Raw genomic sequence first — 18,308 nt, forward strand, 5'->3', positions numbered from 1 at the left:
TTGTTGCCTCCCAAAACCACAATTAAACAGAAATGAGTCACACCTGTGAATAAGCAAGACATAAATCTAGGACAAGTCAGCAGAACACGTGTGTAGATAGCGTTTTTGTGTGTTGGAAAGATTTGTCACAAACTGTGTTGTTTTCAAGTGACTATTTTTCTGAGGGATGTGTTTTTCTATTGTATTTTCTTTTTTTCAGTTCTTTGTTCTGTTAGGCTGTCCATCAGTTGTCTCCCATGTATGGGCACTGCTCTTCTGAGAATAATTATGAAAAAAAAAAAAGATTTGCTTTAGAATTCATGGGCAAGCTAGATGACAAAATTTCATTCGGCAACATACTCTACTTACTCTTTGATGTCTTTGGTAGCAAATACTGTGGGGATACCTTTTGGGATTGTGCCCAAGCCTGTGCTTTCTGAGCTATTTTCATTGGGTTGCTCTGATGATAAACTGAAATAAATTCAAATGCATGAACCTTTGCTTGGTAGAGGCCTACAGTTGCAAGATCCATTTGCTTGCCCATCGATCTAGGAAGACTTTTGTGTCTTTGCTTGTGTTAATTCGAGACACCTACATGGGTATTTACATGAGTGTTAGGATTTCAGGATTTCATCACATAAAATATTTGCTAGGCTGGTCAGTCGATTGGTAAAGTAGTTATTAAGGACGCAAGCTAGCTGTTGAAAGGTTTCAGGTTCAGTTCCCAGTGATAACAGCGTCCACTAGTGATGCTACGACCATGAAGAATGATATCTTAACTCCATATTTATGCATTCAAGGGTGGATTTTGGAAACTGGTTAAAAGCAAGCTAAAAATACAATACTGCAATGCAATATGTCCTTGTGATTGCATCTGTCCCAACCCTAAAAATAAAAGACACAGATACATTTAACACCGCTGATCGTACTTGCAGGATTGTATTCTGCATACCAAAAATCTGAAGTTCTACAGTCTGACAGTAGCAAGAAAGGGGGGATATAAGACAAAGGATAGACAAAGGAGACAGTAATAATGACAGTAAAATAAATATGAGATAACGTGAGAGGTGAGGAGCCGTGTGAGGTCAGCAGGTGAACACTCAGGCAACAGATAAGGCAGTAGAGGTAAGAGAAGACTTATCCATCCCTTCAAGATCTGTCTCTCTCCTTCTCCCTGTGTCTTTCCTGCTGTATGTATCATTATCTGCCTTTCTCTCTGGCTGGCTCTCCCACTCCCATGGTTCATTAGTTCCACTGAGAGGTTTGTTCTGAAAGAAGCATTAAAGCCTAGTTGAATGCAGAGATGGATAGTGGTGGAGTTCGGTGAGAGAACAGCCATCATAGAGCTGCACATTTTACTGCAGTGGTGCCAGACCTGTGCACTCTATCTTTCTAGTGTTAATGCTGAAACGGAGCGCTTTTGTCTGCATACCTTATCGGCCTTTATAAGCAGATTAGTGCTTGATGGAGGAAAGGGCTGATTCTGTTACTTTGAGAGTGAATGTGTCTGTCTGTGTGAGTGTGTGTTTGCATGTCAGTGTGCATGTTTGTGTTTCATGCTTCACATAGTACAATAATAATAATGATCATTATTATTACCATTATATTCAAATCAGATTGCAAAGTGCCGCATGTAAAAAAAGATACAGCAAAGCAATGCACCACAAATAGTGAATAAAATCAAGACACACACGGAATGAAACAAGATCAAACAAAGCACAACAGAAGAGGATTTAATTGCAGAAAAGTTAGTTTATAAAAATGAGTTTTGAGCAGTGATTTAAATGTTGGCATTGAATTTGCAAGTCTAGTTTCCTCAGGCAGAGCACTTACATTTTTAGCAAAAGGCTGAATGTTTGAAGATTTCCCTGATTATTGTGAGTAAAACTAAACCAAACTAATTAACACTATTTATGATTTATGATTTTTTTCTCACTGAGTTGTAAAACATTTGTGACATCCAGCACTTGGTCTGCTAAGCAGTTAAGCTGTCATGGCTATTTTGATATCTGGGTATGTATAGCTGAGTGTCATCCACATAAGCATCAACAGCGATTGCATTTCCAGATTATGTGAACAAGAAATATGTACAAATGCTGGATCTAAGTCCCTTGTGGCACCAGCTGGTCCCCCAGGTGGAGAATGTAGAAACACACCCTATATCTGCAGGCTCATACGTCACCCTCCGCTGCCCAAGGTTTGGTAAGAGGCTTTTTTTTTTTTTATGGAAAAACAACTTACTTAAGTTGCCATTCCCAAACAGCATTATGTCTTAGTGAGGATTAGCATATAAACCCACTAAATATGCACAAATAAATAAAGCTTGACTGTAATTTGATTAACCCTCCTATTCTGTTCATTTTGGGCTAACACTCATGAGGTTCCCGGTCACATGTGACCGGTAACATTGTATTGATTATAAATCCACTATGATACATATTATCACCTAATGTTGTGTTAGATCTTTTTATCAACTTCTGCTCTTGTGAAAATGACAAGTTTTGAACTTCTATTTGCTATGTATGTGCTGTAGGCCTAATTTACCTGAGATCATACCATTCGTTTTTTAGGGAAAAAAACCATTATATAGATATTATTTTGACTATAGCAAATACTCAGATGAAACATATTGTAGTATTTATCACAGAGTACTTCATTTCAATGTTTTCCAAGGACACTGTTTTGAAAACATTTCAATTTTCTAAATAGTGGCAAAAAAATAGCATCTTTTGTGTTCCCGTCAGCATTGACCACTATGATTTAGTTAGTCATCCTCATGACATTTTCACATGGAAGGTGACCTGTAAAGCCTCTGCCTCCTGTAAAGCCTGTACTGGCTCCTCCCCTGCTGGTCACTGTTAGGTCAAAGATGTAATCCAGAGCCTCACAGTATTTATCCTATAGCGCCACCTGACAGGTGTTGGCAGTTCCCGTGGTAGGTTCCCGTGGGGGTTGCCATGGAAGCCAAAAAGGGGCAAAGTTGTGAGTATCTGTGTGTGGCTGTGTCCGTGTGTGTGTGTGTCTGTGTGTGTGTGTCTGTGTGTGTGTGTGCCTGCGCAAAGACACCTACATGTTGGGGTGTGGGAAAGAAGTCTGAGAGATACTTTCCCCTGGGTGTTGCCATGGAAGCCAGAAAGGGGTATAAGGTGTGTGTGTGTGTGTGTGTGTGTGTGTGTGTGTGTGCCTGCTCAAAGACACCTACATGTTGGGGTGTGGGAAAGACGTCTGAGAGATACTTTCCCATGGGGGTTGCCATGGAAGCCAGAAAGGGGTATAAGGTGTGTGTGCGTGTGTGTGTGTGTGTGTGTGCCTGCTCAAAGACACCTTCATGTTGGGGTGTGGGAAAGAAGTGTGAGAGATACTTTCCCCTGGGTGTTGCCATGGAAGCCAGAAAGGGGTATAAGGTGTGTGTGCGTGTGTGTGTGTGTGTGTGTGTGTGTGTGTGTGTGTGTGTGTGTGTGTGTGTGTGTGTGTGTGTGTGTTCACACACATCTGTGTCTGCTAAAAGACACCTGCATGTTGGGGTGTGGGAAAGGAGTGTGGGAATGTGTTTAACTCTATTTTATACACTAATTGTAGTCTTACCCATTCATTTCTAATGACCGGTCATTTGTGACCGGGAACACGATGGGTGTTTCCAAGTTAAATAAAACATTCAAAAATTTATAAAAATTCTCCAAATTTATTTTATGTGTTCAGATGGCATGTGTGAACAAAGTCATGGAACCTCAAGACAAACAGATGAAATTAACTGCATTTTTCGGAGAGAAAACTTGTCCTCCGGTCAGATTTGACCGCGAACACGACAGGAGGGTTAAGTACAGCCAACTGTGGTCCATAATTGACTTGACCCCTTAGTAATAAACAAGAAATAATTGCTAATGCAGGAAACACAGAAATATTGTATATATTAACCTTTACAGCAGCTTAGAAGTAGATTTTCATCTTTGAGTCACTTCATGCAGTATTTTGCCCTTCATCCTTGAATGACCTCCTGAGTCTTAACTACATGTCTCATTGTGTTCAAGTGAGGGAACCTTGGCTATTTTCACACAAAAGAGCTAATCTATACCAACCAGGGAAATCATGCTAACATTACGCAGTTCAGTCACCTTGAGTGAATCGTAATCTTGCCATACTTCACTTTAATTCGGTTTAGATTTAGGCGAGACCAAACTGGTGCAGTAAAGAAAGGTTCCAGTGTTATTGAGTTTTTACTAAATGCTATCTCCACTACTTTTGCACCATCTAGATTGTGCTAAGCAACTCTAAAATATGTAATTCAGTTGGGTTACCTGCTGGTGTTTATAGAATTTAGTGGGAAACTCCATCAAATATCCTGCTGACAGAAAATTAAGAAGGCATAATCCATCCCTGGGAATTTAGTGGTATTTGATTGCTGCAGAGCAACTTTAATTCCAGGCAGTGATTTTAATAACTGGCTGCAGGATCTCAGACAAATAGCAACTGATAAAAAGTACACAGCGGGAAAAATAAGCTCATACTGGAAAATGATACCTGTAAACTGTGATTTGCAGCACTATTACATCCATTAGCATTTTCTTGACTTTTATAACTTCTTTATATTTATATGTGTCTGAATTACTCTTCATAAAAGAGACACTTGAGTGATATTACTAGAACAAAGCAATGTAATGGGAATTAGCATATGAATAATATTAAATGGAGCCCTCTACCAGATGAAAAAATTCGACTTAAGAATCTCACCTACAATTACACTGTATAGTAAGAGTCATGAAGTCGGGGTCGGTCAGAATGTTTGAATGCACTGTAGCCTGAAATATTCACAAATGCTCAAATGCAATGGCTACATCCAATCTGCAGCATGTGTTTGGTGGTCTGTCTCACCCCTAACCTCTTGCTAATGTCTGATAGTCGGTTTTGGGGGGATGCCAGCTGGAGTCACCACATTAGGTCTGGTCTATCCCAGGCAAACTCAGAAGTCTTTATCCAGCCACTCTCACACTACTGTACTCACAGAGGAAGGAGCACTGCCTCTCCTCAGCACATCAAGTCAGAACCCCAGTGGGGCAGGTTTGTGTAATGTAGACAGTGAAACAACATGGGAGAGTACCGTCTGCTGCTTTCATGATGCATTAGCGCTTTTAACCATATGATACACCAGTGGAAAAGGAACTGGGAAAGAGATAGTGTATTTGTGTGCCTCTGTGCCTCCGTGTGTGTGTGTGTATGTGGGTAAATGTGTGGGTGTGTGAAAAAGCTACTAGAGTCATACTGTGGCATTGTAAAAGCAAAATAGCAAACAAAACAAGGACATGGAAAAAAAAAAAAAAAAACATTAAATCCCAGCTGAGTTGCACAAAAACCCAAATAGTCTTCAGAAGTCTCTCAGTGAAACCTACACTGTTTGTCTGGAGAGCTCGACAGTGGCTGACAGACAGGTGAGGGCTACCAGTTTGGGATAATTGCAGAGCCTATCTGTATTCTCACTGGGTCGTCTCAGAGCAGCACTGAAACTGAATGTGCTGACCCACAACCTTTTTCAATCAAATCAACTGGATGCACAACACTGCCTCCCACACTAATCCACACATGGCACCTTCACAGCAGGCAGCTCAACGCTCTAAGGTGAGATAGAGATGATCTCTAGAGTACAAACCCATCGCTGTGCCTCGCTCCTTTTTCTCTCTCTCTGTGTCCCTGTCTGTCTCGCTCTCTGTTTCTCCCCATTTCTCTCTTTCCCTTTCTAATGCTTCTTCCTTTTTCATTCCTTCATTTGCATTCCCTTTTTCCTGTCTAGGCAGATGTGCTGTAAAACCACCCCTGCATTAACACCTTCCAATACTTCATTTTTTTTAATTAAGAAACACACGCAGCCAGTTAAACACCATCTAATTATAGCTGGGAGGCAGAGGGGAACCATCAGCCTTACAGCTCACAGTCCTGCTGACAGTGGACAGGAAGGGGGGAGGAAGGATGTACACATCCTAACAAACGGACATCATTATTAACATGCATTTAAATGTTTTTATTCTGTAATACCTTACCACGGCTGTTCTTGGGAACCAGGAATAGTAGTAGTTTAGAATAAACAGCAATTCATACAGATGGCTGAAGGATTGCCATGTGGAGTTTTGTAATGCGCAAATTGTTCATTTAGTGCTTATTTGTGAATGTAGAACAGTTGGTTTAATTTAACGACCCCCAAAATCATGTTTTTGGACATCAGCCCAAACAGATCAATGATGATTAATTAACCCACTCTTTGTGAGTTTGAATGTAGCCCGCTGAAATACAAACTTTAAATGCCAGCCAAGTGATCATGACCCCCCTGAGTCCTCTAGTGTTCCTGCAGCCCTGCTGGGTGTGGACTATAGATTTGCTGGACTTCAGGGTTAATCCCTATGATCTCAGAAGTAGCCTGGCTCAGGCTGGAGCTCAGGCTGGGGAGGCTGCTGATTTATTCCACAGGGGGAGGCATGAAGTGGGACAACAAGGACACTGTGACCCATTAAAAACGTACTATGTTGTAGTGTCACCAGTAGTAGCAGTGCGCATATTTGTGTGTTTGCATTTATGTGTGTGTAAATGAGGACATACAAGCACTTATACATGACACACACATATAAACATATTGATTTCTACAAGTTGGATTAGGGCTTAAGTTATTCCAGCTCTAAAACATTACTGCCTGATAAGCAGGAATGATAAGCAGGAGTCACGGCTTTAGAGAACATTGTGTTAATCTAAGCAAATGTATTATTTTTAATGTGTCTATATCTTGCCATTTTCATAACAAGTGTTGTAAGAGCATCACTATTCAGTGGCCTCCTTGTGTTGATTGCTTCTCTGCTGAAGCCCCTCAGTCTGTCCCAGATGAATACTGCTAATGTTTGATCGTCGCCTGAGAGACAGCACAATTCGGCCTCAGCCACCACTGCTTCTCTCCACCCTCCCTCAGCTGGCAGGCCAGTCAGTGTTTTCATGGAGAAATCAAAGGCCTCTTTTGATCCCCACTGCCCTGGCCAAACCTGATCCTCTGTGGAGGTGCAGGCTGCATCTGGACCTGTTACATAAGCCCTCCACCCCGGCCCGACTGCCTCCTGCTCTGCTCACTGCGGTTTACACTGCACTCCTCCCTCAACTCTTCTCCCCCTCCCCCATCCACCTGCACATCTGCACTTCTGCTTCACCCTCAAGAGGTACTTTTTTTTTTTTTTTGGGAGGCACAGGGCACACACTCCTGTACCATCCTTATGGAGGTTCTGTCCTGTTTCACCTGTAGACTATCACAAGCCTGTATTTTTTCTAATACCAGCTTTAATCAATAGGTAACATTGAGGCGCCCTCTAACTGCAAGGTCTGTGGTCATTGGCAATCAGAGCACATGCTCCCTCTGAAAATATTTGGCCAAAGCAGACGAGAGAGAAAAAGCTGCTAAAGATGACACAACATCACTGAGTATCAACTCTGAGGAGACAATAAGTCACTGCATATGCAGTTTGTCCCCTAATGTTTTTAAGAAATATTACAGATGATTGATAATCTTACAGCACAGCAGTTCTCCAAGTGGTGATAGATAGATACATACCTACACACATGCATACCTACAAACATACATACATATTATTGTGGCTATTATTGTGTCTGCACAAATGGACTGTAGCAACATGGGTACTCTATGTAACCTTCACTATGATCCTAGAGGTCAGAGTAAATGGAAGAGAATGATGGTGTGCCGGATCACAGCACTGATACATTTTCATTACATGACAGAAAATCCAGGAATAGATGTCTCTTTTTCAGCCTGATGGCATTAAACCTGAGGCTAGGTCAGAAGCTGTAGCCAAAATTATATTTCTCAAGATGAATCTCCCACTAGTGGGGTTTCTTCTGTGTTGTATAAGTTCCCACAGCCTGAAGGTATAGTAAACTGTACAGCATGCTCTTATGCCCGCAGGGACATGTGTGGGAAGATTATTTGCAGGATTGCAAAATGGTGAAAAACTTTGTGTAAGACTTGCCTTGGCACAAATAAGAGACGATTCGATGAAATAAGCCATTTCGTGCTCATTCTAATCCTTGAATTGATTTGATAGGTAGGCTGTGGACATTATGTGCTTGCTGTGCAGAAAATAGCCAATGATGTTGACAGAGAGGGCTATAGAGGATGCCTGGAAGCTCCTTGCTCCCCTCCAGCAACCAAGTTTTGCCAACAACTGGAGCAGAAATAGATTTGGACTGAAGACAGCTCATCTCAAGCATGTACCTCATCTTCCAGGGGAGATAGTTGGAGTCAGTTTGAAAAAGTTTCACTTGCTCCACTTTCCACTGCATCCTTGACACTTAGGACATATTTTTTAAAGAACAGTCCCGAGTTTGTGTCCAGCCAACTGTCTCTGCTCTGCAAAACTGTGAAACGAACTGTCAATTCAGCATGTCGTTTTGAAAACTTTTTTTTGACTTATGAGCTGAGAGACACAGATTATGACACTGTCACAGTAACAAATTGCATTGTTATGCTTTCTATAATAGCCCTCTCACAGCAGTCATACTCTTCCATTGTTCTCTCCACACCCCATAAACCTGCACCAAGAAAGCTTTTACTCAGACTTAAAGCGTGACACATTTTCACAGTCCATTTAGGCACACTATATACATCTTATGATCTTAATTGCCCAATTTATCTGGATGCAATTTGGCATTTCATTGTCTGAGGCCATCAATCTTGTGGACTACTTGCCTCTTCTTTGCATGCACAGATGAGTTTTAATTGTCCAGAGTGAACAGTGGGTTGATGCTGCCAACAGTTCATCAGATCCAGTCTAGACTGACTGCAGAGAAGATTTGATTAATTTGTTTCATTCTGCAGCACCAATATCATCACTTGACAAAGGTCCCAGAAGAATGTGTGCAAGTGAACTTGGACCCATATTCTCTTTAGTATTATTATAGTTATGATATATGTATACTTTTGTGAGGTCAGCAATCACAAATGCACATCCAGCACAAGATCACCAAGGCTTTGATCGATGTCTGGTGCAGAACAACTGGGAAATGATCAAGTCAACCTAAATTCATTCTGAACCTATGTGATTCCATTACAAAATCCACTCAGCAAATGCCAGAAACAACAGAAAAAATCTACAGAGAGTGCAAGCTTGTTACTTTGAGACAAATGAATGACTCCCTTTTTGCATCAGGCCTGACCTTGACTGGCTGAACTCCAAATTGTTCATTGAAATCCTTGAGTAAACGTTTTATGTCAGACAATCTCAGTCTGCACCAATATATATATATATATGCTATTGGATGTGTTACTTTTAAACTTAAGGCAACAGGCCACTGTCATCAGTAACAACAGATGTTGGAGACCTCATCCCCTCCTCTTCACAGATTCTTGAAACAAAAAGCCATAAAAGAGACAAGTGTAAGGAATAGGGACAAACAATATGTTGAAAAAAAAAAAACATATTTGGCTAATATTGACTAATATTGCTAATATTCACTGCATAGACAGTAAAAGTGATGATTTTTTTTGCTGGGGTCTGTACCAAACAATTATATTGTATATATTATACTTGTGGAAAATATGATTTGACAGCCAGGGCAACCCTTTCAACATAATTTAGATTAATCGTTCAGCCATAACTGTGAAGGCCTCTGTCAAAATGCATAATTCATAGTGATTGTTTTCACCTGTTTGGGTAGGATTTTTCTCAACGGACAATACAAGGAGTGCAAGAGAAAATGAAAATGAATCCGTCCCACTTCTCTGTGATGATTTCTATGATCATCTGGTCTAAGGGAGCAGAGGGTGAGGAACAAAAGCATCACACATAAACAGAAACGCAGTCCTTGAAGAGAACCATAGCAGTGCGCCTCCAAATTATCTTGTTCATTCTGCTCTAACAAAACCCTTCCTCCTCTGTCTCTGCTGATGAAGGACGCTCCTTTATTCCCAAGCCTCCCACCTCTGCCTCTCAGCCTCATTCAGCAGCATGCAAGCAGAAAGACACCACCACTGTAGATGATGCCAGCTCTCCTCCTCCTCGCTGCTGTCTGTCTGTGTTTTGGCATAGACAGCCAGCCATTCAGTTGGAGGCAGCACCTTTCTCCCACCATTTCTTTAACCCCTACTTAACCAGACTCGTTGCCTCTGGGAGGTGTGGAGGTACTCTGGAGGAATTTTGTCACTTTGGAATTATAATGCTCTATCTGACATTTTTGTTAAAATTGAATTATTCACATATTCTTACTCTGTGACAGCTTCTCAACATTACGCATGGTGTGGTATCTCAAAACTGCTCAGAACGCAGAATGAAGTAGATAATTTAAAGTGTTCAAGGACTCCCCACAGCACTAGTTGTTTACAGACAAAAGGGACATCACGTCTAGTTCCCCTACCCTGCTCACATTCAGTCAGGGGGTTCAAACTGGTAACCTTCCAGTGACAACAATGCTTCTTCAAACATTAGGCTACTGCTACCAGTGACACCTCTCTTCCACGATCTGGCGTCAGGCCTCAGGCTGCTTGTCTCCAGTTTCAGCAACATGAGTCATCCAACCACCCAGTGACACTGTCACACAGCGCCTTACTACCAGCGGGAGTCTCACTCTGCCTGGAGCTTATGCTGAGGACAGCAATGTAGACAACAAGCATTAGGAATGAAACATGTCTTAAGGGGTAGTAGACCAAATTATTAGCCAGTAAAGAACAATCGTGAGCTGGTATGTTGTTATTTTATACTGCAAAAAATCTCCATGTTTACAAGTCATTTCATCTCAAATTCAGTATTTCCAATGCCAGACATTTTGTTTGCAGAATCCTCTTTAATCACGTTTCATTTTCTTGATAGTTGTGAGGTGACCTGCTCATTTGGCCCTGTTTCAACATAAATACATACATGTTTATGCATATTTACACCAGAGGAAATTCTGAAATAAGTGAAACTACGTTGGAAGCAAGTGGGACTCTCCCATCCCAATGGCAGATTTTTTTCCACTTGTGTTACAAAAAAACAAGATTTTGAGTCTGAATATGAAACTAAAATTGAGATTTTTTTTTTTTTTTTTTGCAGTATACAATGTTGCTGTCTTTTTGTGTGTGCTGAACTCGTAAGATTTGGCTACACTCAGGTCACTGTTTCATCCATGGGAGCCTGACATCACTTGTGCCTTAAGCAGACTTACATATGCATGTTGGTAAGATGCCACACAGGGATAAACACTCAAAGCTGTTACCAGAATTTCTGTGCTGATTTTCTTTTTGAAATGATTTTTACCTTAAATGCCACTCTGCCAGCAATGGGCTCATACACCAGAGAGACTGTCTGTTCAGTAAACACGTTCATTTATTTATCAGCACCAAGATGTGTCTCTGTGAGAAGTGACAAATGATGTTCAGCACATAAGCCACTGTATCTATTTTGCACAAAGAAGGAGATGTTTGTGTGTGGATGTTTGTGTGGATGTGTATTTGTGTGTGGTACAGCTAGATCTATATGCAGCCTGAGATAGAACACTTTGGGTTGTGTGTGTGTGTGTGTGTGTGTGTGTGTGTGTGTGTGTGTGTGTGTGTGTGTGTGCATAATTCAGTTTGTCACAGCTATTTAAACAGAGAGCTGGAGAAAATGGGATCCACAAAGGACTGTGGGAGTTGAAAAATGCGAATCCCATTTCATGGCTACTTAGATGTGCTGCAGATGTGTGAGAGATTGGGAGACTAGGAATATTGAGGCTGAACAGAGAAAGAATTCCACACACACACTCGCGTGTACATGCACAACTGCATATTTGCATACATTTGAAATATAGTCACCCATTCCATGCAGAAACACTACAACAGGGATGTCAGACTCATGTTAGGTAGTAGGCTGCATTCATTCAAATGAGTCCTTACAAGGGCTGGATATTTTTTGCCAATAACAATATAATTCAAATCAACACATAGATATTTTAGGCTGATTTCTGATTTTTTATTTTAAATCAATTCATTTGTATCCTATCAATCAATGGGAAAATGCATGCTGGCCCATGAAAATAACACATAATGTAGAATAAAGCAAAAGAGATAAATGCATTAAATTTATGCCAAGGTGGGTAATTTAGCTCCCAGAAGAAATACTGCCTTTTACATCTTTCTTGAAAATTTTTATATTCCATTTCAACCTCTCACTTTTTTGATAGCATGTTTGCTAAGTTAACATGCAGTGCACAAAGTAGCCTGATGGGTTTTCCTATACTTCCGGCTGATTCAGCTTCCAGTCAATGGCCAGTTTGTAGTGCGACGTCTAATTAATTTATCATTAATCATTAATTTGTCAGTTTATCATAGAAACCTCTTATTTTGCTTATACACATAGTTAATAATAACTGAATGCAAATAATTTTAAAGAAGACAATATTTTGATTTAAAAATATATTTGTTTTTTTTGTTTGTTTCTTTTCCCCTTTCCCTCTAAACCCTCTTGGGGGGGCGGATGAGACATGCACACTGGCCGGATTTGGCTCGCAGGCCATATCTCCGCACTAAAACACACACATGCGACTGTCTCGACCGTCCCTACTTTGAGAGTGGAATTCTAGCCCTTGCCTCTTAAACCTGAATCTGTAGTGTTGTCTTTAATGTCAAAAGTATCACATTTATTTCTCTTTGTATGCTAACCAGAAACTCTGAATCCTGCCAAAATCCAATCAAGCGGCGGCTTTAGAGGTCACATTGGAGCTCCATTGACCCTTGGCATCTACACTATTTGTAAATGACACACTGAGATTACAGGAGTCAATGGGATTCATAGCCTCTTCAGGAAAATGAGGTAATTCGCTGCTAGCTCATCTACTGCTATCTCAGGGCTCTGTAGCGCTCTGCCCTCAGACTTTCTTATAGTACCATGCACACCTAATTTGCCCTACCTACGGTCTCTTACATAAGCTGCTGTTAGCCAACACAAATTTCTCATTCCTGCTTGTGCACACGCATGATCCCAGTGTTCCCAGGAAGAGAGAGAGAGACAAAGAGGTGTGTGCTGTGTGCGTGTGTGCGCTTGTGTGTGTGTGCGTGTGTGTGTGGAAGAGAAAGAGCGAGAATGTGCTGAGAATAGCTCAGCCGAGGGGCTCCAGCATATGGTAGCCAGTGCTCATGACGTGAGCATGGTGCTGGGTACTTGCTGGGGGCCACACACAGGGCTGTGGCATGGCATCACACATGGGCTCTGTCTCTCACCACCTCCTCCTCTCTGTGTCTCTTTTTCTCTCATTTTCTCTCGTCCTTAGTCTCTCCTCTCTCTCTCTCTCTGTCTCTCTCTCCCTCTGTCCCTCTCTCGCTCTAAGCCTGTCTTCTGCCCTCCTCTGCTCTCTAGAGAACAGTAAAGAGACAGAGAGAAGGGCAAAGCTGAAAGGGTAGGATAATGCCGTCAGTTAATATCATGTCTGTTCTCCGACTGACAGCTGCATTCTGTCAGGTGTGCTGTTATTTCTGATGCTAGGATTTGGGGCGTTTCATTTATTACTGCAGCAAAAAGTTTGTTTCAAATGCTAATTGACAGAAGAGATAAATATTTATTTACAGTGCTTGTGGGCAGTTGAATGAACATACATACAAACACAAGCATGTTTATTACTGCCAAGTGAATTAACTGTTATACTTTGATATATATCACTGTGTAAATCTTGGGAATAGAAAAAAAAATGGAATTAGGTTATAGCCACATTTATTTGTCTCCTTCCTCATAGTGACACAAAACCCTCTGACATCATTTCCATGCCTCTGTGTGGTCAACCTGCCTGTTAGATTTCTGAAATATCAAAATGTACACTATTTAGTCACAGGGCTGGGACATATATCAATATTGTATCAACACTGTGATATGAAACTAGATATTGCCTGGGATTTTGGATATCCATATATCTAGATATGGCAGAAGTGATGTCTTTTTCTGGATGTAAAGTGCAGCATTACAGTAAAGGTAAAATCAAAAATGACTTTGGACAGCCCCCAAAGAAGGAGTGTTAGCATGTGTCATTCAGCTGTGGGTCAAACATGTAGGTGGAGGGAGAGTTAGTAATTGAGGTTGAGTAAGTGCAAGAGACCAAGAATATTTCATGTCGAGAAAAAGCAAGAGGCATGCCCCTTACTCAAAACACAGTTTCCTTTGGCTGCATTTCATTTTGCTCTCTAGAGCCTACTGCCAGACGAGAAATTTCCATCTCTTCCTCTTCTGTGATGGAATTCTCCCTGTATGATTATTGGATATTTCTGCAAAATGGGGAGTCTAGAGAGAAAGGTCTTTGATTCTGACAGACTGGCATCAAAACCTGTTTTCCCATTGATGTTATAGTTTAAAATCTTTCTGCTATCAAACTCTACTGCAACTCCATTGCATATACCTCAGTGTGACTTGACATAATCTACGCTTTGCCAGATAGCTGTAATAATAACAGAAATCTACCACCAAACATTGAAATTTACCCAGAGTGTCAAGGAACATTGCCAGTGAGTTTTTAACAAATTTAATTTGCTTTGTTTATCTACTGATTTGCATTGTAGATATAGCTTTGTGCATTTGTTCAATCTATTTAAGTTTTCTTCCTCAGCAAAAAAAAAAAAAAAAAAAAACTTAAGTCAACCTTCCTTTCTTCCTCAGGTGCTATTGTCATGGGTGGAGCTTTGTATTGGTGGTATAGCAGTTGTTTGTTTTGCTACATTTTGTTTTTTTCTCTGTGAATTTTGATTAAGCTCCTGATTATGTAAGTGGATGCAGCGCTGTGCTGGCAAGGGGCTGCTGGCAGGTGCTGAGTTGTGTTGTTTGTGGTTTTGGATTAGTTGACTCCAAGCGTACTGCTACAGTGTGTTGAGGGGACATGTGCTCCTCTTCTTACCACATGGTGTTTCTGGAAACGGGAGTGGCATATGTAGCACCCTCTGTTAGTGTAAGCCTGGCCAGTGCATCCCTCAGAGATGTTCATCTGCAGAGGCAGGCTGTGTAGCAGATGTTTTATAGTATTCTGCCATGACTTTGACAGGTATTTTTCCTCTTCTCGCATCTCTCTTCTTTCCTTTCAGTCTCTCTCCCCTGGTGTTATCAGCATTTGTCACCGCTGTATGTGCATATAACTCCTTTATTTCTGCTTTTCCTTCCTCTCTTTCTCTTTCTGTCTCACCTGCTCCAGAGTTTTGTGCACCTCTCCTCTCTCCTCCTGGGCCTCAATGTAAAATTTATGTCGGCACTGATTCAAGCCAGAGCAGGGGAGCAGACAGTCAAGAGGATCTGTAAAAGCTTTTGTTACCTTTGCAATAAATGCATTTATTGCAAAGGCAGATAGAGGGGGGGAATAGTAATGTTGTGTATGCTATTGTAGTTATAACCTCACAGAAGATCTAATGGTGTGTAGTTTTTTTCTGTTCAGTTCATGTTGTTACATACACTCCTGTGATTTACAGTTCTAAGACAAATAGCGGTGGCAGTAATTTATTCTCAGGAAAATGCTTCCCTGGCATACTGGGGAAAAGTTAGGTTTCCACCCATGCACCACAGTGTATGATTTCCCATGACGCCACACCCCCAGTGAGCAGCACCCACAAAGCACATGGACAGCTCCCCCTGGAGATGAGCAGATAACACAACAGCCTGAAGGCAGATGTTTTCAGCACTGTGGACAGGGTGGACAGCTCCACTCAAAGGACAGCCAGTATCAAAAGCCCACACAGAAAGCCATATTCACAGTGATCGTATGTTATTGCATATTACTCATCACTATTTGGTCTTGTTTATCACTTGTTGCCTGCTTAGATGGCTGTGAGGTGATACAAGAAATACTAGTAATTTCCTCTGGTAAATATCTGTGGTAGAATTGTTCATATGACTCTGTGAACTTGAACTACAGTGAGGTTTCAGTGCTCTCAGCCATCCATCTGAGTCAGAACACCTACTTGAGCCCCTGCTCTCTGAACCACTGTGTGCATACGAATTTGTTTTGACAGGAAGAGCCAGAGGGAGAGGCAGGAGCGGAGTCTAGGGGATGCTCTGCTCTGTTAGGTATGCAGTTTGTCTGCAGCATACCTCTGCGCTCTGGAATTTCTCTCTTTTTCACTTCCTCTCACTGAACCTCTCTCCCTCTCTCTACCCACTGATGTCTTTTAGGGCTTTTAAAGACCGCAGCGTTACCATAACAAGCCGCAGTGTGTGTGCTTTAATGTGTATGTGTGGTCAGCTTGCATATGCATTTGGGAATAAAGCAAGATTGTTCTCACTTTTGGTTTTAAGACTGTAGAGGGAGGTTAAGGAGGAGTAGAGGAAGGGAAGTTGCATGTGTACAGGGTGTACAGGAAGGGGAAAACATACAAATGAGTGAGATTCCTGTTAAAAGAGAGCAGTAAGCAAGTTCATAAGAGATGCAGAACACATGGGCAACAAACTCATAAGCAGAAAAACTCTCGTTTATCCATAAACCCTAATAATACACAAACAAACACCATCTGGGAAGGAAAAAATTGTTAGCAAAAGTTTTAGGGATAAGGAAGTGAGGAGTCTGTTTTATTATTAATGTGCAATGCACTCTGGGTAATTGTGCAGTCAGCTCCTTTTCCAGGCCTTGTGCTGTTCTGCTGCAGCATCACCTCAGAGAACAACGTCATCCAAATTGAAGATGAGAGATTTTACCCGTTGGGCAGAAGCTGAGAATGAGGAATTACTGGTTAATATTGAAGAGAGAGAGACACGATGGGGGCGGAGGGGAAAGACAAATTCCACACTGCAAGACTGTGCATGATCCCTCATCATTTCTCTGAAAAAGGCAATGAAGTCATGTAACAAAACTGCTCTGCCTGTCAGATCATTGTCCATCAATTGGGATGTGAGTTAACAGGAAATGCCTTGCAGACTTGGAGGATCATTCACATAATCAGCCCAATTAACACTCTAAACACTCTAAAACTTGTGCTGCTCTTGTCTCTGCCTATGACTCTCTCTGAGGTTTGTTGACTGCTATTGTTATTTACTGTTTTTTTTTTTTTTTTTTCTTCCGCTGACACATGGCTTGTCTCGGCAGTTATTTCCAGTCTAAGGGAGAGAATGAAAATCAATTTGATAAATGCATGGGAAACATGCTGAAATTTCCAAATAGAGAAGGGTGGAAGGGAATAGACTTTTAAAGCACTTTAAGTGATCATTTTTTCTCTTTATCTTTCATTTCCTCCAAAAATCTCATTATCCCTGACCTCATTTATTACACTGCATTTCCCCAACCTCTTTTTCGTTACACTTGTATCCTCTTCCCTACTTTTCCCTCTCCTACCTCCCCTCCTCCTGGCTGTCCTCCTCCATACCTTTCATCTACTTCTTCCTTTGTTGTCACCACCTTCTTCGCCCTCCACCCTCCTCTCTCACTCACTCACTCCATCCTTGTCCCTCCTCCCACCAGGTGTCTGTTTGGTGCTCGGCTGTATGATCTATCCTGATGGCTGGGACAGCGACGAGGTTCGGCGGATGTGTGGGGAGCAGACAGACAAGTACAGCCTGGGGGCGTGCTCGGTGCGCTGGGCCTATATCCTGGCTATTATGGGCATCCTAGATGCCCTCATCCTTTCCTTCCTTGCCTTTGTCTTGGGGAACCGACAGGACGGACTCATGACTGAAGAGCTGCTGGCTGAGAGCAAGGGTGAGAATGCAATGAAATACTTTATTAATGCTGTTTGATCATCTGGAAACTTTCCTTTCACTTTCCCCCTACCAGCAAGGTTTCCAGGGTTCCTTTAACACTATCAAAGGCCCATTTGCTAAAAAAAAAAAAAAAAAATCTGCAAAAGCAAAAAACCTTTTGGTTAAAAAATGGTTGTTTGATTCATATGCTTAGTCCAGTAAAGCTGGCACCATACAAGTACTGTTCTTGAAGGATGGCTTTGCTGACCGCTAGGCCACCTCACTGCCTTTAAAGACTTGCAGTACAATTTCTTGAATGGATTAACTGACCGCATGAACATTTTGATTGGTTTGTAGATACAAGATACAATTTTGTTGTATCTTGTATGCAATGACAATAAAGTAATTCTATTTATTTTTCTAGATGTAGTGTGAATGCGTCTAGAATTGGAAGGATTAGAAAACTGACTCCCCTGAACCACCAGTAATTTTTAATCTTGTTTATTGTAGTGGGTAATTAATCTCACAGTCACTGATGTGGAATTGATCAGTGTTGCTTGGCTCAATGGCGCCAATTGGATTGCCCCAAAAGTGCACTCCCGACACATTTTGTACTGTATTGGGCTGACAAAAGTAGATTAAGCAAATGAGATTTCAGTTTCAATGAATAGACCGACACACCAAAGCATATGATATGATATGATATGA

General features: G+C 41.4%; 1 protein-coding gene across 2 annotated transcripts in view; it reads left to right on the forward strand.

Moving 5' to 3' along the window:
- Positions 1–18,308, forward strand: part of LOC115360619 (LHFPL tetraspan subfamily member 3 protein-like) — a 41,954-nt gene that overhangs the window by 20,247 nt on the left and 3,399 nt on the right. For both annotated transcript variants that reach the window (XM_030053623.1, XM_030053622.1), the window contains one exon: positions 17,383–17,619. In XM_030053623.1, the coding sequence (XP_029909483.1) occupies positions 17,383–17,619 (237 nt within the window). The remainder of the gene's footprint in view (positions 1–17,382; positions 17,620–18,308) is intronic.

Source organism: Myripristis murdjan, chromosome 6, assembly GCF_902150065.1.
Source record: "Myripristis murdjan chromosome 6, fMyrMur1.1, whole genome shotgun sequence".
Taxonomy (NCBI): domain Eukaryota; kingdom Metazoa; phylum Chordata; class Actinopteri; order Holocentriformes; family Holocentridae; genus Myripristis; species Myripristis murdjan.